Source organism: Archocentrus centrarchus, chromosome 10 (genome assembly GCF_007364275.1).
Source record: "Archocentrus centrarchus isolate MPI-CPG fArcCen1 chromosome 10, fArcCen1, whole genome shotgun sequence".
NCBI classification, from domain to species: domain Eukaryota; kingdom Metazoa; phylum Chordata; class Actinopteri; order Cichliformes; family Cichlidae; genus Archocentrus; species Archocentrus centrarchus.
In genome coordinates, this window is record NC_044355.1 from 24916585 (window position 1) to 24936994 (window position 20410).

The 20410-nt window shown below is 43.0% G+C and overlaps 1 protein-coding gene across 1 annotated transcript in view; it reads left to right on the top strand.

Annotated features, from left to right (window-relative positions):
• Nucleotides 1-20410, top strand: part of gpc3 (glypican 3) — a 133526-nt gene that overhangs the window by 60115 nt on the left and 53001 nt on the right. The window contains exon 3 of the mRNA XM_030739471.1: nt 11322-12007. Within this exon, the coding sequence (XP_030595331.1) occupies nt 11322-12007 (686 nt within the window). The remainder of the gene's footprint in view (nt 1-11321; nt 12008-20410) is intronic.

Sequence of the window (20410 nt, forward strand, 5' to 3'; positions counted from 1 at the left end):
GAATGCGCAGCGGTTTTATGATTTTTAAATGAGCCTTTCAGAATGCTGTCTTAGCTCATTCACCTTCTTTTGTTTTTCCTGGCATCCTTTGTGGTCGTCAGCACGATCTGGGGTTCTTCCAGTTTACACTTGAAACAGCGGTACACTGATGCATTCTCTGTCATCCTCTGAAGTCTGGCTTTGTGAGCTGTCTTCTTCTTTGCTCTTTGACTTGTTGCCGCTCCCAAACATTTCTTTTCCTTTTGAGACAGCTGCCTCCTTTCCTTTCTCAGACTCTTTATCTTTACTCTGAAAACCAGCTCAGTTTTAGGGAATGTTTCTCAGTGGATCGTTCAAACGCTGTTGTTAAATCAGCATAAATCAGTAGCCTTTGGCTGTTTCCCGCTGATGTCTTTCTCTGCACTTCCATGACCTCTGCGCCCTCCTGACCGTGCACTTCAGCTGCAATACCTCTCGCCTTGGTGACAACTATATCCATAAGCTGAGCTCCTATTGCTGAGCTGCAGGGTCCAACATTTTATTTCCTTTTTGTATGTGAAGACCTGCTAAGGTTACTTTCTACCAGCCACAAAATGCCCAGCTAGCGCCTTTCTTCCTCCAACATTTTTTTTAAAAATTGCTGCTGGTAAAAAGCTCCATATTTTCATGTTCTACATCAAAGTCTGTCAGCATGTTACTTCTCCCTGAGGCCACCCATCCTCTCACAAAGCTGAGACCTAAGTTGCATTACTCCTGCTGAAAGAAAAAAAAAAAAAGAAAATGGTTTCTTAATGTTGGATCCTCGAATCCAAGTTAATCATTGCTGGGCCATCAAACACACCTCACACTGATTCAGTGTTTTGAGTCACATTTGAACCCACTTTGTCAAACCAGGAGACGATACAGCAGACACTGAAGCCTCACACTGCACTCTGCAGCTCTATAATGAAACTGTCATCAGTGTCCTTCAACCCACATGGCTTGAGGCAGTCAATTACAAACAGTATCGCACTGTAACACGCACACTCAAAGTCCATTTGATCTCATGACAAAGGATGGGAATAAGTCATCTTCAGGCAGTCTGGCACTCTAATAGTGGCATCATGCATGGTGCATCATTATTCCGAGGAAAATGTTCCATAAGAGCCGATGTAGAGGAGCCACAATTAATTATTAAAGTGGCAAGGACCTGGCCTTTAATCTTTTATTACATTCAGCTTGTAATAATTAAAAAAAAATTCTGATATCATTTGTTCATTTTTTGTGTTTTGGCATACACACATTTTGTCCACTTACACACATGCATTACAAAAGGTTAGAGTGGGACTTAATGAGTATATGATAACTTGTGCTACAGTACTATAAAGCCTCAGAGCCTCTGGAGCGTGTCAGGTTGAAGGGACACAACCTGATGTGTTTTAACTTTATTTCTTTAATCCACTGAAAGTTATTAGCCTGGTTTTTATAATTAAGGCAGCCATCTCTCATGCATCCCCACTATTTCCCTCCATCTCTTTCCCCCTCTGTCTCACACTGTGCACCCATCTGCTTCAGAACTTCAAAAACACTTGCTGCTTCTCCTCATAAGTTCGCTTCACTCCAGTCCATTCCTCCTTTCATGTCTCATAAGCCCGACTTCAAAAAAAGGCAAGAACCTCATCTTTTATTACTATAAGTGCTTCGTGAAATGGCAATGCAAATATTCCCTCTATGACATTTGTTTCTGTTTGAAAGCGAGCTGTTCAGAATTAAGCCCATGCATGGGCGTAATGCGTTGCAAGCATGAAAACTAGAATGAGGGTGAATGAGTAGGAGTGCATTCATCATGAACCACAGGATCTACTTAGAGATGCATATTGGATTAATAGAGCTCGGATGCTTAATTTGGAGTGGAGTCCTCAAGCTGTGTTAGTCGTGACCTCTCTCATCTCTGCTCAGATCGTCTCCACTGTGGATGGATGGGCTGCAGGCTTTTTATCATGTCCTCAAATCGCAACCCTGGAGAGCAATAAGACCTATGAGTCTGTGCGTTGGGTTGTGTTTGTGTGTCCTGTCTCTGTGTCTCGGCCTCTGTGCTGGAAATGAATCCATTATTGGAATAGCCTTTCACTCAAGTATCACTTTTCTGAGTGGTAGGATTCCTTGGAGTCCGATGTGTATTTTGTCTGCGAGGCGAGCGTTTGATTGGGGTGTCAGGTCTCTCTCACCCGTGGCTGAGTTTTGGCGAGAGGTGTGCGATGTGTCTCACAGCCCTGGCACTGCTTGACTCCAGATGCCTTTGAATGGAGCTTCAAAGCTTGCCTCGCTGAATGTTTCTCTCCACACGTTCTGGCACCATTCACTAACCCCCTCCTCCTCCTCATCTACCTCCCCTCCAGCTCTCTGTTGTGTTTTTCCACTTCACTTTTGCCCTCACGTCCTTCCCACCTCGCTGTGTCCTCTATTCTACTGCACACCGTGTCCTCCGACAGAGCCTGTTTGCCGGTCAGAGATACAGCGGGACTCAACTTTGACCTCGGCGCGGAGTGCAGTGCCAGAGATCAATGGAGTCAATGGTGACAAGCAAAAATATGGAAGCAGAGAAAAATAAAAAAAAAAGCCTGGCTGCTGGCCTATTCTGTATCACCCAGGAACAGCAATTTTTATCTCCGTGTGTCTAATGCTTCCTGTTTTGGATTTTGATATTATGAGAAGAAGTAATTGTGGATGTGGTTTAATGGTCTTGGATATATTTTCCAGTCAATGAGACGATGTGTTTCTTATATTCGGATAATTCTAATATTATTTGGCTCAGCTATCAAAAAGGAGGCAGGCACAAAGTGCACACACAGATGCCACTTTTATTGCAGATTTTTTATGGCATTGGCCTCACTTCAGAAGCTACACAACCCACAATGAATGAAAAAAAGTTCCAAATTGAATTTAAATCAAATGTAAAGGTTTATTTCTACAGCGGTGGTGCCTGTCACAGGTTAAGAGACATTCTTTTATGATAAACAGAGGGCGAATATACACTCACTTTTTTTCCCTCAGAGATTTTGGTCCATGCTGACACAATAGAATCACAGAGTTGCTGCAGATTTTTCAGCTGCACATGCATGATGTGAATCTTTGGTTCTACCACATCCCAAAGGAGCTCTGTTGGATTGAGATGTGGTGACCATGGAGGCCGTTTGAACACAGAGAACTCATTGTCATGATCAACAAACCAGTTTGAGGTGATTTGAGGTTTGTGATATGGCACATTATCCTGCTGGAAGCAGCCATCAGAAGATGGGTACCCTGTCCATCCCTTTATGGACATGGTCAGCAACAATACTCAGTTTGTACCAGGGTGGCCCAAAGTGTGCCAAGAAAATATCCCCTACACCATTACACCACAACCAGCAGCTTGAATCGTTGATACAAGACAGGATGGATCCGTGCTTTCATGCTGTTTATGCCAAATTCTGACCCTGCCAGCTGAATGTGGCAGCAGAAATCAGATAGGCAACTTTTTTCCAATCTTCCGTTGTCCAATTTTGGTGAATTGTAGCCTCAGTTTTCTGGTCTTAGCTGACAGGAGTGCAACCTGGTGTGGTCTTCTGCTGCTGTAGCCCATCTGCTTCAAGGTTGTGCATTCAGAGATGCTGTTCTGCATACCTTGGTTGTAACAAGTCATAAGTTGAGTCAGTGTTACCCTGATATCAGCTCAAAGCAGTCTGGCCTCTGGCATCAACAAGGCTGATTATATATACTGTAGCTGACATAGTAAGTAATAGTTTTTCATTAATTTTCCCAAAGGTGGATTTAGATGTTTGTCTTTTTTGCTTTAAAGTTATTATTCTTAGCAATTTAAACAGAGGCTAAGTGGAACTTGGCAAGTGGGGAAACCTTGAGAACCGGCGCAGTGAGGAAAAATCATTTGCTTGTAAAATGATTAAATCATTTTGTACTCTGAGCTCCAGTTCATTTGTTTTCTTTGTGGTTAGACTGATCAGCAGACCTGTGCTGCTCTTTGTGGACTCAGCCAATTCCATTTTACAACATATTAACAAACTTGAGCTGCCATATTATCACGAATGCTTTCCAACCCTCAGACAACCCAGTAAAAATGAAGTCTGCTACTCGCCATGTTCAGCTTACATTCAGACTGCCTTCTGCCTTTGACCGAGCTTGGTGGTTATCAAACTGTGAGACCCACTGATGGAGGACGGAGCCTTTGCAGGTGGTGCATGCACAACCAGGAGAAAAATACTGGGAGTATACTAACTCTAACGAATATGTTTTTTGCAGTGAAAACAAGAAAACAATCTTTATTAATTTTGACTTTCATTTATCTAATATCTTTTTCTTGGTAATAATAAAAAATAATAATTGTGGAGTTTAGGGTGTGAATTTCTTTTGTCTTCTGGAGGGGAGCATGCTAGAAAAGTCTGAGATACCATAGCCTGCCTACCATCAGGTTTGATTTTAACCATTCTAAAGTAAATGACTTGACTTTTTAGCTTTAAATTTCTTCAATCTTCCTTTTTTGTCCACACCTTATTTTATTTTTTCCATCTTTGCTCATATTCTGCTCCATATTTTTATCCTTGGAGTCTACTAGAGTTGCTTTGCATGATTCACAGTTCAAAGTGATCCATATCTATCTATACTGGGCCACGGCGGAACCCCTCAGTTCATCTGTCTGTATGGCTCTACTGCTTTTAAGTCTACCCTCCCGTTTAGCCAACTGTCTTCTGATTGGCAGCCCCTCGGAAAAAGATGGTTTGTTATAAACTGAATGCTTAGAGCAGTCTGCATCCTGTGCTGTGATGTGAAAAGATTAATGGAAAATACAGTATATAAGGCCAAAACAGAGTTGGGACAGTTCTTCTTTATGGTGGAAATTTATATTTCATCTATCCACACAATGTAACCTTCAGCTTTTCACACCAGCCACCCTGTCAGAGGTACACAGACCTGCTGACACCCAGTGTTACATAGCAGCAGAACAAAGAAGTGCTGTGCAGATGGCTGTGACAGTAGTCTTCAGGAATAGTTCTCCAGGCTTCATGAAGGACATTCAAAGCTCTTCTTTGGATGTTGGCTGCCTTTTTGTTCTGTTCTCTGTCAAGATGAATGTCCACCACCGGCTACAATGCAGCTCCAAACCATAACAGAGCCTCCACCGTGTTTTACAGATGGCTGTAGACACTCACTGTTGGACCTCTCTCCTGACCTCCATACATATTGATGACTATTTCAAATCCAAGGTCACAATTTTGGATTCATCACTCCATCAGATCTGTTGCCACTGATTTTCAGTTCAGTTCTTGTGTAATTTGGCATCCCTCAGCCTTTCCCCCCTGTTTCCCTTCTTTAAGAATGGCTTCTTGACAGCTGTCCTTCCGCTGAGACCATTTCTGATGAGGCTTCAGTGAACAGTAGATGGATCAATAAAGGGGCAGATGCATCTTAAGGACATGACTTTCAGATACTGTTCAGCCTGTTCATCTACGTAGATAATTTTTTGGGTCTGACACTTTTGTCATCCTCTCGTCCAGTTTCCTCAGATTTTTGTAAGGACACGCTGCACACCATACGGAGATGTGCCAAGTTTTCAGCTAATAGCTCTTTGGGAATCACTTTGTTGGTGCAAGAATACTATTTTCACCTGTGAAAATGTACTGATCAGTGTATTATTTAAAATAATCTACAGTGCCCACATCAACCCTAAAAGAAAATATGTTGTGGGTTAATTTTAATTAAGTAGTGGACAACAGAGAAAATAAATTATTGCACCAAACTGTTAAACTGGCTCAGAACTTTAGAAGTAATTTATTCTGCTGTTTGTGCAACAGTATCCAGTGCAGTTAGGCACTGTTACCAAGATTTTAACCTACTAATGAGGCAGAACAGATAACACAGGGCAGCAGATAAATGAGCAAAAAGAAAAATCTGTGAGTGTGTGTATACGAGTGTCCTTACACCTGACTTACACCTCGACATCCCACCATGGTTTGCCAAATGTTCGCCCTCGCTGTCACCACCTGGCTACTGCCGTGTGCTGTGATTGCACTGTGTATATCTGCGTGTGGGCATGTGTGTGCGTTTGTGTGCGCGTTGAGGTGTTCCCTAACAGATGGAGTAACCTAATACACGTCTCATTTCTACCCCGCTGTCCATTGGCCCTCATGGTCTGCTGGTGATGTTATCTAGGTCTTACCAGCATCCTGTCTGCTTTGTTCCTGGAATCAGCCCACCCCGCCCCGCCCTGCTCTGCCTCACCGCCGCCATCCCATCAGCCCTGAGCACCCGGATACGAACGCACAAACAGTCCCGCGAGAAAAGGGACGTCAGGTGGAGCAGGTCTCATGTTACCTGGGTGCAGGTTCCTCTGAGTGAAAAACAGCGTATTGTTTACAGTCAGAGAACAGATGCTGCTTTGTTGTAGCTCATAAAATCATAACTGAACATTAATGCTGCTGGGAGGTATCTGTTAGAGTCAGCCTGCACTTATGTGCACCCACATAAAGTGAAGTTTTTGTACTGTAGACACACGATAAGGCATTCGGATCATCACTGGCCCCTTCAAAAACCCAATCACCTTACATCAAAAGTGACACTTTGGCACTCCTGCCAGTCGTCTCTCTGCGTCCTGGACAGGTACTGCTTTGTTAACGGGACCAGGTGGCAGCGGCGCCTCCATCCGTCTCCATGGCAGCTAGAGGTGAAACTCCATCAGCCAAATGGATTAGTCTCATTGGCTGGGTAATTTATTGATGTTTTCCTCTCAGGGGATAATGGGTGTATGGGCCGCTGATTGATGAGGCAGCATGGTGCATGTCTGCCTTCACAGCGTGTCAACCACAGGCAACGGTCAGCCAAGTCTGATGTGTTATGAGCTGCAGATTTATGTACTTAAATGTAGCGCAGAGACTGATGGGCTCTTGAACATCAAATATACTTATTTGACAGGCCATTCATAGATTATGGGAGCGGCTGTTTTATGTCAGAGCAGCAGTCACTTAAAGGCTTTAGATGTCAGAAAGAATTTACCTCACAGTGCCACAGATTTGTTACTTATTTTACTGAAAACGTGAAATGCGCAATACCTGATAACTGCTTAACTTGGGATTAATGGCTTGAAATGCAGAGAAAATAGATACTATCACAAATTCACATATTAGCGCTTGAACTCAATGGCTAGATTTGCTCGAGAAACATGAGATGCCTAGATGTCTTGGAGTAAACAGGTGGACAGAGACATTGTACTCGGGATCTGTCAGTAAAAGGCTTTCAGTCTCAGGAGAAATGGCTTTCTGGCAGCCAGCAGCCTTCTGCCTCCATCCCTGACGCTCACAAAATAAATGTTACTGCTAATTTTAAGCGTGACCTAATATGTTGCTGTGGGCTCCTGCTCTTGTAATGTGTGCTCTTGACCTCCTACGGTCGTATCCAGCATGTCACGGGTCCCTGACATACGGCCCCATTCCCCTCCATTAAAGGATACCCGATCCTGTCCAGGCTTTCACCGCTGAAAGAACGTGAGGAGCATTTGCAGGAAATGGGCTCACAATGGTTCTTACTATGACCCCAGCTACTCAGAGCCATTCAATTGCATTTATGAAGAGCCCTCTAGTCTTTCTTTTTACCATCACAAAGTGGCTCTCCTCTTTATGGTGTGAGAGATGCTACAGAGAGCAGCTGAATTACAGAGTTTGATGTAGGAGGATTTTATAGAAACCACGAGGGGAAGTAAATAGCTTTGAGGTGGATACAACCAAATATCTGCTTGTTGAAAACTTTCTATGTTCATCTGTGAGCTCTGTGTGTGTCTGTGTGTCTGTGTGTGTGGGTATGTTTTCCCTCCTTTCAGTCTGTCTCCTTGTCTCAGCTGGCAATCTGCACATCTGTCTCCTCACTGATCACAGAGGGAAGTGCTTCACAGACTCAGCAGGGCAGCCGTAGAGTGAAAGACCAAACAGATGTGCGCTGCTCCTGAACATCCTCCCATACTCACCCAAACATCCTCGAATGCTTTTCTTAACCTTTAGGCATCCAGCAACTGTTCTGCTGAGCGAGCAGGCTGCTTACATACACGCAGTGTACGCCAGTCTGCCATTGCTTAAAAAGGCTCGATATTCTATTGATCAGCAGCCAGCATAACTGAATGTGGTAATTGCAGTGTAGCTACAGGGTCATTTTTTATTTCCTTTGGTTCACAGCGTTCTCTTTAGCTAGTTAAGGATAGCATACTTCAACAATTTGAACATTTTAAATTGAACATGCCACAAACCAATAACTCAAAAAGAAAAAAAAAAGAGAGAGAAAACTTTCAAACCCCGGCTCACAACCTTGACACATGAGTACAGTTTTTTTTTTTAAGAGGACAGTGAGGGTATGCAGTATGAAAAAAAAATGTTTTAATATTTTCAGTTATTTTTCTAAAGCTGAATTTGATTTTCGCTGTTCAAGGGCCAATACCCTGTGCAGCGAAGAGCACTGTAACCAGGACCAGAAACAGTCAAATGATTCGGCAACATTTTAACAACACAAAAAGGTCAGATTTAGTGTCAAATTATTCGTGTATAATATACTCCAATTTGACTGGTGGTGTGCAGTTTGAAGTTTAGTTACCACAAAAGGACAAATAACCGTGTTGCAGATGTTTGCTCCTTCTACCAACTAAACCATCTGGGTGTGCTCTATTTGTTTGTCCTTTGATCTCAAGAATTTGCCAGAAAATCAATTTCTTTCTGTTTTTTTTCTTCAAAATAAATTGCTGTAAATTAATAAACTGGGATAAATTGAAGCCTCAAAATGAGTTCAATGATTTATAACTTGTATTAATGTGTCTTCACCTCAGTTCACACCACAAAGAGTAAAACTGGATCATTTCAGGCAGTGTGTGAAAACTAAGAACCCTCCATGATTCTGTAGCTCATAAAACCACCTTTAGCAGCAATAACTTGATTCATCTTCTGTCTGACTTTATCAGTTTCTCACATCATTGTGGACGAATTTTGGCCCACTCTTCTTTACAATGTTGCTTCAGTTCATTGAGGTTTGCAGGCGTTTCTTTATGCGCAGCTCTTTGTCTGGTCTGGACTTTGACCTTGGTTCTTTTCTTTTTCAGTCATTCATTTGTAGATTTGCTGCTGTCCTTGGGTTCATTGTCCTGTTGTATGGCCCAGTTTCAGCCAAGCTTTAGCTGTCAGACAGATGGCCTCACATTTGACTCTAGAATACTTTGGTTTACAGAGGAGTTCATGGTCAAAGTGACTGCAGGGTGCCCAGGTCCTGTGGCTGCAAAACAAGCCCAAAATCATCACCCCTCCACCCCTGTGCTTGATGTTGTTTGCGCTGATTTGCTGTGTTTGGTTTTTGCCAAATGTGGTGCTGTGTATTATGGCCAAACAGCTCTACTTTACTCTAATTCTTCCAGAAGTCACTGGATTTGTTCAAATACAATTTGCCAAAATTAAGTTGTGTTGCCATGTTCTTTTTAGAGAGGAGAGACTTTCTTCAACCCTTCCAAACAAGCCAAACTTGTTCAGTCATTTTCTAATTATACTGTCTGAGATGTAGCTCATGAATTTTTTGCAGTTTCTCTGAGCATTGCACAGTTTGAGCTTGGGGTGAATTTGCTGGGACAACCACTCCTGGGAAGACTGGCAACTGTCTTGAATGATTTCCACTTGTTTAGAAATCTATTGTCACTGCAGAACGATGGACTTTAATGCTAATGCTATTTAAAAAATTTTTTTTTTGGTGGGTCCAAGATGCTGAAGCATACGAAGGGATGCGGTACAAGCGCTGTGTGTACACAAAACACGGCGTCAGTGGTGGATTTCAGCTTTTTGGGGGAAAAAAGTCCCGGGGGGGGTCTGAAAAGTCACTAAAACAAATCACTAATTTGGCAACACTGAGAATTTATGTTTAGCAGGAAGCTCAAAATTGGTATTTGTGCTCCCTTTTCCACTTCTTCCCCCTCGCTTTAACACTGGTCACATTTTATTTTCTGTAGCCACGCAAAATGAAACGTGAACAGGACCGTCACAAGATCACGTGCACACACTGTGAACGAAACTGGCCATCCCCAGTGGTAGATTGCAAACTGCGGTGAAATAATACTGTAGTGGAGCAATCTAGCGAGAGAAAACAAAGCAGTCTGGTATCAGCGACGTGGAGGAGGGCGCACCTGTGATAGCGAAGAGTTCGATGAAAATCTCAGCCTGGGCGATCAACCGCTGGCTAGAACCCTGTATCATGTGGATCTCTTTATGTGCACACAGAAACTCACATTATATGTCCTAAAAACAGTGCTGTCAAATTGTTTCTCAGCGCTGTCCAAGGACCCAAAGGCTCCACCTAAGCTTCATTTGTCCTCAGAGAAGCATGAAGAAAAACAAATTAAACTACCCAAGCAGGAGAAAACGAATAACAAAGATGAAATGGCTATCTGTTGTAGCACATAAACCAATAACTTTCCCTAATGTTCCCTAAATCAGTGTTTTTTTTCTCCTCACAAAGCATTTGTGGCAATCACTCCCAACAAAGTGATGTAGTGGACTGCCCGTGGTATAAATGGGATTTTGGGATCTCACGCTATTCTCCTGTCCAAAGCTTCATTTCACTGAGTCTCGGCTCCCCTGCTAAGTTCAGTAATGGAGCTTTAAATCCCCTCTGTTGTTGGGTCCTCACTCATTTTGCAACTGGGTCGATGATAGAGCTCCCGCTTCTTGTGCCACCTTGTTGATAAGACTTCACTTTGTGCCTTGAAACGCCACTGATTATTTTCTCTTCTCACAGTGGCCCTGCTCCCCTCTCTCCTGCAGGTTTTGAATGCTTCTCTGCTCACAGACATCCTCATGGCCATGCTTCTCGCACTTGACTAATATATTGATGTTATTGCTGTCTTTTTTAAAGATTCTGTGAGCTTTTTACAGACCATTGCTTCGCGTGGTTGAAAGGTCAAACCCAGAATCTCTCCTTTTTATCTGTTGGAGAAGCTCATTTTGAGGCCATCATCTGTTATTTTAGTAATGTCTACATGTGTGTTCTTTTCCTGTGAGTGTGTGAGTGGTCCCATTAGAGGAAACAACAAATGGGGAAAAAGTGGGAAAAGAGAAGCAAAAGCTGTGCGTGGGAAGTTTTCCCCAGCTTTGATCTTCAAGGATAGAATCCTTGTTTGGTGGAGAAAGCATCTATTTGAGTGTTTCATGTTTTTGAGCTAAGCTGATGCCTTTTTGTTGAGAACTTGACGTGGTTGTTGTGATCATTTAGGTATCACTGAATGAAACTTTCAACTCAGCTTTCAAAAGATGGCCTGACTGTCACCCCGTCTGATTCTTTCTCCTGTTGCTTTCTTGCAGAGGCCTTTGACCTGGTGCTGCGTCACGGACGTAACTCCACCCTGACCATGCTGAAGTCAGAGTTCCCAGCTCTCTCAAGCGGTGCCCAGAGCTCTGTGGGGCAGCTCTTCCTGGACATGTCACTTTACATTCTTGGCTCGGACTCCACGGTTGACCACATGGTGGCGGTGCTCTACGGCCGCCTCTTTCCCCTCACATACCGCCGCCTGCTGGGAGGCAGTGGAACCTCTGTGTCTGAGGAGTGTGTAAGAGGAGCTTGGAAGGACTCGGGAGCATTTGGCCCTTATCCTAAACTGATGATGACTCGTCTCTCTCGCTCCCTCCTGGCCACACGAGTCTTCCTGCAGGCGCTGAACCTGGGTATTGAGGTTGTCAACACAACAGACCATCTGCGGCCCGGCCGAGAATGCGGCCGGTCCCTGCTGAGGCTGTGGTATTGCCCGCACTGCCAGGGCATGCTGGGGCCGCCAGCCTGCAGAGGCTTCTGTCAAGCAGTGATGCACAGCTGCCTGGGGGGAGCTGCAGACGTTCAGCCTCATTGGAGGAGTTATATAGATGGACTGGGGAAGTTGGCTGGTGCCATGAGGGGAGAGCAGGATATGGAGGCTGTTGTTCTTAGACTGCCTTCAATGATTAAACTGGCTCTCAAACATGCTGTGAATGCCCGCAGCCACCTCAACACCCTGGTGAGTGTCCTACACTAACACATGTACACGTTGTACGATGTCAGACTTTGCTGTGCTGTATTAAGACTTAAGCTGGGCAAATCCATGCTGATGTCACACATTAGTTTATGATCCTATTGTAAAGCCTAGACTAGTCTTTTTGTCATGACCATCTTGGTTGTTTGAAGACAAATGTGACAATATTTGTGAGTGTGGCGTGATTCTATGTGAGTAGGGTTGTCACAATACTATAATTTCAATCTTGATAACCAGGGAAATACTTGATACCATTTTCAATACCATCAGGGCAAAAAATGACAAAAAAATTAAGAGACAATATTTTTTATAAGGACTAGAAAAATACAAACAATAACATCAATGATCACACTATTTTTAAAGTTGCTTAATAAAATGTGATAACAGCCCTCACACTAAACTACAGCCCTGTTTAGTTTCTGTGCTACAGGTGACTTGGTGCCCAGAGGTGGCAAAAGTACAGACATTTGTTATTTAAGTAGCAGTACAGTAAAAGTTGAAGTACTGATTCAACTTTTTTACTCAAGTAAAAGTGAAAAAGTACAGGCTCTGAAATATGTTCAGAGTAAGAAAGTAAAACCTTTTGCTTTATTAATATAATAATAAAATAATATTAATACATGGGAAGACATTTTTTTTTTCTTTGTCTCCACACCTAAACGCAAAAATTAGTATTATCCAACAATCAGGGTTAAAGTGGGACGCAACCTTTGAATAACACAAAGTTAGTGTACTTGTAGTTTGTGTTGCAAGATGTTTCACAACATGAAAAACCATAACTTCATATCATTTACAGATCCAAGATCTGATTTAAAAATAAGGACATTACATGTTAGCCTTAAATTTCCAGTTTATCAGATGTCACTGAGCAGTCCTTACCTTTAAATAAAACCTCTCTTCTTCCTCTCCTCTCCTTCTCTCTTATTCTGGGAAATACAGTTTGTATGTTTGCTGATATTTGTTGGGCTGACAGAAACGCTGAATTGGAAATTACAGAACACGTTACTCCCTTTATGCTCACTCCTCTTCTGTAGTGCTAGCTAGATGCTGAAGTACCGCTAACACAACTTATGGACATCTGCACCAACAAAGTTCCACCCCTGAGTATAGCGCTATAAATTATCCATAAATGAATTAATAATTAATTGTGGGGGTTTTTTTGTGGCTCTTTCATCTCTTTGTATGTGATAAGCTCCAGTTATGGATACACCAGTAAGATTGGCTTTTATGTGTCATTGTTCCCTCCATTTAGGCTCAAATCGGTTTGATGTGGTGTGCAGTGATGTGAAATACTAACTCCCCTCAAATGTCTAAAATCTTAAGTAACAAGCTCGTTTTGAAGGCATAAGAAGTAGAAAGTGTAGATATTTGTGTTCAAATGTTGTAAGAAGTTATCAGAAAAATAAATATACAAAGAAAGTACAGATATAGTATAGTATAGTATAGTATTTGTACTTTGTTACTTCCCACCTCTGTTGGTGCCCTTGCTGATCTAAATTGGAGATGAGATGCTGGTACACTTTTTCAGAGAGCGAGTCATAATTTTGCCAGATAAGATGCAATTAAGTCCCACAAACATAGTCAAGAGGTTCAGTTCAGTGACTAAAACTGGGTAAGACAGCTTCTAACAGACAGCTAACAGCCTAGTTGGCACCTTACCTTTACCTCAAAGCAGGTTGGAAAGGAACACAACTACAAATACCATGCACCTCAGCTGTGGCCATGGTGTCATGACCCCCGAGTCTACGACCCAGAGTTTTGAGTTGCCTTATTTTAGTAGTTGCTGGTTTGTTTCTTTATATTCGTGGGTTTTGGGTTCTTGTTTAGTTCTGTTCATGGTTGCAGTTCATACTTCCTGTGTCTCTGTGTATTCCTGCTTCCCTTGTGTTTCCATGTCTGGTTTTGTCTCCGTCTCTGTGTACCTGTGTCTGTTTTGTCTCTCTGTATCTTGTCCCCAGGGCTGTCTGGTTTCCCAGTTTAGTTGTGTCAAGTTTATCTTGTCTTTCCACTCAGTTATGTTTCTTTCTGTTTTTTGTGCCTTTAGTTCGCTGCTTGCTTTTGTCCTTAGGCTGTTTTGTATTACCCTTCAGTCTCATCTCTGTGTTTTGTCCTTAGTGTCTCCTGTGTTAAATCAGTCTTCTCCATATTTATCTTATGTCTTTGTGTCAGGTTTGTAAGTCTTAATCCTAGTCTCACTCTTAATTCCTGTTACTTCCTGCCTTATTTTGATAGTCTCCTGTCTGTCATGTCTTGTATTAAGTTCTTCTTCCCTGGTCTCAGTGATTAGTCCCAGCTGTGCTTCCACCTGTTTCCTCTCCCCTCATTACCTATTGTGTATATATTGTCTGAGTCTTCCTCCCCTCTCACTCACACTGTGTGAGCTGCATGTTCTGAGCTTCCTCCTTGTTTCATGGTTAGCGTATCTCTAGTCCAGCCTGTATTTAGTATATTTTCCCGTGTGTACCAGCAATAAAGTTGTATTTATGTTCAGTCCTGTCTTCTGAGTCCTGCGTTGTTGTCCTGATCGTGCCTGCCGCACAGCTGTTCAGCAACAATGAGACTAATAATTAAATGGTGAATTTCCTGTTTGGAGATGAATAAAATCCACTGAAAGTTGTTTATTTGGTGCATACACCAAAGAATTTCACTTGGTTTTTAACCTATAGAGCAGGATCATTGCTTCTCTAACTGAGCCAACACACTTTCCTTCTGCACACATTATTGGACTGCAAATAATTAATTTATATCAATCAATCGTGTTTTAATTTTAGCAGAACTATTTGTATAACTTGCAGTAATGTAAGAGTGTTTGTGCTGCTTATAAGAAAAATTAGCCAACATGTTTTTTGATTTCACAAAATGTCGTCACGTGACCTGTTTGTTGACCAGCAAAACCTCCAGCTGTAGTATCACACTGGCTGCATGTATGCTGTTACCCACATTAGACCTGCTGCATCACATCCTTTTTCAGTGTTCAGTGCTGAAGAAGGCAGGCAGAGACACTTCCCTCTGCCTCAGACAACGAGCTGCAACACTTCTCCACATCCAAACCTGAAATGCAAGTTGGGTGGAACTACATTAAAAAGAGAAGCAACAAGCAGGAAAGAGAGGGATGAAGACTAGCACATATCAGACAGATGCTCCCAGCGTGTCTCTCTGAAACTTGTCTCTCACGTCTCAGCAGTGGTGACCCGTTATGTGTGGCGTTAACTGCAATAAAACTGTCAAGCTGGTTCATAGCCCACATACAAAGTCAGACACAACTGCTCATGAAATATAAAAGCCCATTTCTGCCGGGGTTACAGAGCTGGATGTGCTTTTGCTCCTGTATATCTGCTGAACTTTTCACTCTTGCACCCCGAATCCCCGCAGTGACCAGGTTTCCACTCAGAACCCATCATTTATTAACACACAGGTTGACCTCACTTACTCTGCAGTGTGAGGGTGTGGCTGCATCTATGAATCATTGACTTGTGGGGGGAAAGCTCACTTTCGTGTGTGTGTGTGTGTGTGTGTGTTTGAGATGTTTTTTTGAAACATCTCATCTAGATTATTTAAAACTCCAGTTCAAGTCATCCCATGACTTTACACTGTTTTTATGAATCTGGGTTCTGTATATGAGGCTGAATGGGGCTTGCTGTGACAGTGTATTCACTGACAAAGTGGTGTGTGTGTGTGTGTGTGTGTGTGTGTGTGTGTGAGAGAGAGAGAGAGAGAGAGAGAGACAGAGAGAGAATGTATTCTTGCTCCTTTCTTAGTGTCACTGAAGGGACACAGGCATCGTCTCTTTCGAGGCTAATTTTGTCTCACTAAAGAGTCATCAGAGCTCACACAAAATGAAACACCTGAATGAACTTGGGGATTAAAGGACCTCTACAGTGGTGTCAGTGTTTCTTTTGCCTGTATAAATTACTTCTAACAGTCTTGCTTGAATATAATCAGTTCTTCTTTTACTTTTTTAAAACTGAATTTACAGCATTTGTATCAGCAAACTGGAGTTTTATAATACTGCTAACTGCAGATGACAAAACATGATCTCACTGTGTGGTAAACCTAGCTAAATACAGCTGTTAAATTACTCATTACCACAAATATCTAATCATCCAATCGCATGGCAGCAACTCAGTGCATTTAGACATGTTCAAAACGACCTGCTGAAGTTCAAACTGAGTATCAGAATGGGGAAGAAAGGCGATTTAAATGACTGTGAACGTTGGTGCCAGACGGGCTGGTCTGATTATTTCAGAAACTGATGATCTGCTGGGTTTTTCCCACACAACCATCTCAGAAAAAGAGAAAATATCCAATGAGCGGCAGTCCTCTGGGAGAAAATGCCTTCCTGATGCCAGAGGTCAGAGGAGAATGGACCAATCGTTAGAACAAAGGTGCACAAAAGAGCATCTTTGAATGCATCTTTGTGTTCATCTTTGAACACGTCGCATCTTGAAGGAGATGGGTCAGCAGCAGAAGACCACACCAGGTGCTACAGTTCACACAGGCTCAGCAACATTGGACAGTAGAAGTTTGGAAAAATGTTGCCTGGTCTGATGAGCCTCGATTTCTGCTGCAACATTCAGACGGTAGGGTCAGAATTTGGCATAAACACATATAGCAGAGATCAATCCTGTCTTGTATCAAGGGTTCAAGTTTCTGCTGGTGGTTTAATGGTGTGGGGGCCCCTTAGTATCAACTAAGCATCATTTAAACACCCAGCCTACCGGAGTACGATTGTTGACCATGTCCATCCCTTTATGACCATGGTGTACCATCTTGTGACGGCTGCTTCCAACAGGATAATGTGTAATGTCACAAAGCTTTCTTGAACATGACGATGAGCCATATGATGCAACGACACACACATGCCTGTCAACATTTCCACTGAACTTCCAACAAAAACAGCTTCACAGTTTATGCTGTGTAGGAGAGGATGTACCGTGGAAGTTGTGCTCTGTTGAACTGCCTGGCCTACTCGCTGCTGCTTGCAGCTCTGTTATAAAATACATTTGATTTCTAAGCTTAAAAAAAGTGTAAAATCACAGCTGTGGTGATTTTGCATGTAAGAGGAACCCTTAACTAATATTCTATCGATAGAATATTTTGTACAACAGCATAATGGATTTACCTTGTCTTGTTCTGGGGTTTCATGTGATTCTGTGTCTGGTCGAACTGCTGTAGCAATCTTTCACTTATCTTTCCCTCCAGTCAGAGTGCAGACCCCCTGTTACTGAGGGTGACAGATGGATCAACCCTATCTGAGTAAGAGAGTCCTCAAGGTGTGAGAGAGACATCTCTTCTCTTCTCTGCGGACTTGAAACATGTAACTCTGCTGGTGAGATGACCACTCATCGTCCTCCAGCCCACTCCTTGGCATGTTAACATTCATTTCCTCCAACTCCTGCGTGAATCAGCCAATGTTCAGAGAGACGGAGAGGGCAGCCAAGAGCCCTGCAGCTCCAATCTATTCCCATGTCAACTTCCCACCCTTCTCTTGGAGTTTGATGTCATCCACCTCCATCTCTACATCTCATCCTCAACATCCCTGCCTCTTTCTCTCTTTTTCTCTCTTTCATCCCCCCCATTTATTTCTTTTGCTCTCTTTTTTACGCACTGCTGTGAAAGAAGATGCATGATTTATGAAGCTCTATTTTTACCAGTTACTGAGGAGAAAGAAAGGAAAGAGGGGACAAAGAGGGAGAGAAAAAGAGAGTGAAGAATAGAGTTGGGGTGGGGGGGGGGGGGGGGGGTGAAGAGCGAGCCCAAGGGGAAGGAGGACAGGAGAGTGTGGAGGAGACATCCATCACCCTTCGACCCCTCGACTGAAAATGAAGACGGGAAGTAGGTTGAGACAGAAATATGATGGATCTGACCAAGATTAGAGGAGATATACTGCAGAGTACACGAGTTATGTGTTGTTACACACTCAGCACAGCTGGGCGCTTAGTTTTAAGTCTAATATCAAATACCTCTCTGTGTGCTTGTAACAGTTTTTGTCAATAACACACTTTTGATCAGCTGTCTTTATTTGGCGGCTTCCCCATTGTGCTCACACATATCTGAGGCAGATCAAATCACAGCCAAACTGTTGCTTCGGTGGGAAAACAAGAAAACTAATTAAATGTGTGCTGCATTTTTATTGCCTATTAAGCTGTTCGAACATGTGCGAAACTACTGCTCACACACAGGAAGCACAGCTAGCTCTGAAACTGTTAATACAATTAGAGCCAACATGCAACCAATCAGATTTACAGATGCTCTAACATATTTCTTATTCAGCAGTTATTTATTAGTTATTTATTGAGTCATGTTTAAATGTTTAATTGATACATTATTAATAAAAGTCATGTTTAACTCTTTAATTTGAATTATAGAAGATTATTTGGGGTGTTTAAAGGTCCCAGAGGGATCATTCTGTAGTTTAAAATTGTAAATTAGGATTTCCATCTGGTGTATATACGCTCACCAGCCCCTTCTTTGGATATATCTTGTTAGTACTAGGTTGGAGCCAGTTTTGCTTTCAGAACTGCCTTCTTCAGGGCACAGATTCTACAAGGTGCTCGAAACATTCCTGAGAATTTGGTCCATATTGACATGAAAGCATCATCCCATTGCTGGAGATTTGTCCGTGATGCAAGTATCCACCACATCCCAACGGTGCTTTATTGAACTGAGTGCTGGTGACTGTGGAGGTCACATTCAAGAAACCAGTTTGAAAAGATTTGAGTTTTGTGACATGCGTTATCCTGCTGGAAGCAGTCATCAGAAGATGGGCACAGTGCATTCATAAAGGGATGGATATGGTCATGTAGGTGGGCTGTGGAGTTTAAATGATGCTCAGTTGGTACTAAAGGGCCCAAAGTGTGCCAAGAAAATATCCCCCACGCACCATAACAGCACCAGCAGCCTGAACTGTTGATATAAGGCAGGATGGATCCATACTTTCATGCTGTTTATGCCAAATTCTGACCCTACCAGCCAGATGTCGCAAGTGAAATCGAGACTCATCAGACCAGGCAACGTTTTTCCAATCTTCTATTGTCCAATTTTGGTGACTTTGTGCAAATTGTAGTCTCAGTTTCCTGTTCTTAGCTGACAGGAGTGGCACCTGCTGTGCTCCTCTGCTGCTGTAGCTCATCTGCTTAAAGGTTTGATGTGTTGTGTGTTCAGAGATGCTATTCCGCACACCTTGGTTGTATGCAGAAGAGCATATAACCAGGCTGATATTTGAGTTACTGTTGCCTTCCTAGCAGTTTGAAGCAGTCTGGCCATTAACCTCTGACCTCTGGCATCAACAAGGCACTTTCACCCAGAGAACTGCAGCTCAGTGGATATAATATCTTGAAGACGTCTTTGTGCTTAAATGCACCGAGGTACTCCAATGTCATAAGCTGATTAGATATTTGCATTAACAAGCAGTCAACACATGTACTACAAGCAACGATAAGGAAGCCAGGCAGTTAAACTTTGCTATTCGAGCAGCCATCTTCAAACATGTCTGTGCACTAATTTGTTATTTTTAATTACTAGTTGATCCATCCATCCATCCATTTTCTTCCGCTTATCCGGGGCCGGGTCGCGGGGGCAGATGCCTAAGCAGAGAAGCCCAGGCTTCCCTCTCCCCAGCCACCTCCTCCAGCTCATCCGGAGGGACCCCAAGGCGTTCCCAGGCCAGCCGAGATACATAATCTCTCCAGTGTGTCCTGGGTCTACCACGGGGCCTCTTCCCGGTGGGACATGCCCGGAACACCTCACCCAGGAGGCGGCCAGGAGGCATCCTAATCAGATGCCCGAGCCAGGGGGGGCTGGAGGGGGGGGCCTCCAGCTCGCAGTGGAACGGTTCGCAGCCGAGTGTGAAGCGGCTGGCATGAGAATCAGCACCTCTAAGTCTGAGGCCATGGTCCTCAGCCGGAAAAGGGTGGAGTGCCATCTCCGGCTCAGGAACGAGTTCTTGCCTCAAGTGGAGGAGTTCAAGTATCTCGGGGTCTTGTTCACGAGTGAGAATTACTAGTTGAATTACATTTAATTTCAGTGGCCACTGGGACATAAAAACTGCATGTATAGAGTGAGCAGTCAAGTTTAACAAAGAACACATCAATGTTTTGCTGACTTTCATTAAAAAATATTTTCTTTCTATTTTTCCCCTGAAAGTTAAACTTGCAGATTGGATTGTATCAAATCTGTGGCTGTAACCACTCATAGGCAAGATGTGTTCTTACTTATTGCAGTGAGGAGTGGTCACATTATGCAGAGTTTTAGCACTGCCTACATACATTACATACACGTTTGGGGTGAATACATAAAATATGTTTCTGAAATACAGTCTCACATACTGTTTAGAGGCTCAGTTGCTGTTATTGATTGGCTGTAATGGATAAACGGCTTTGATGTGAA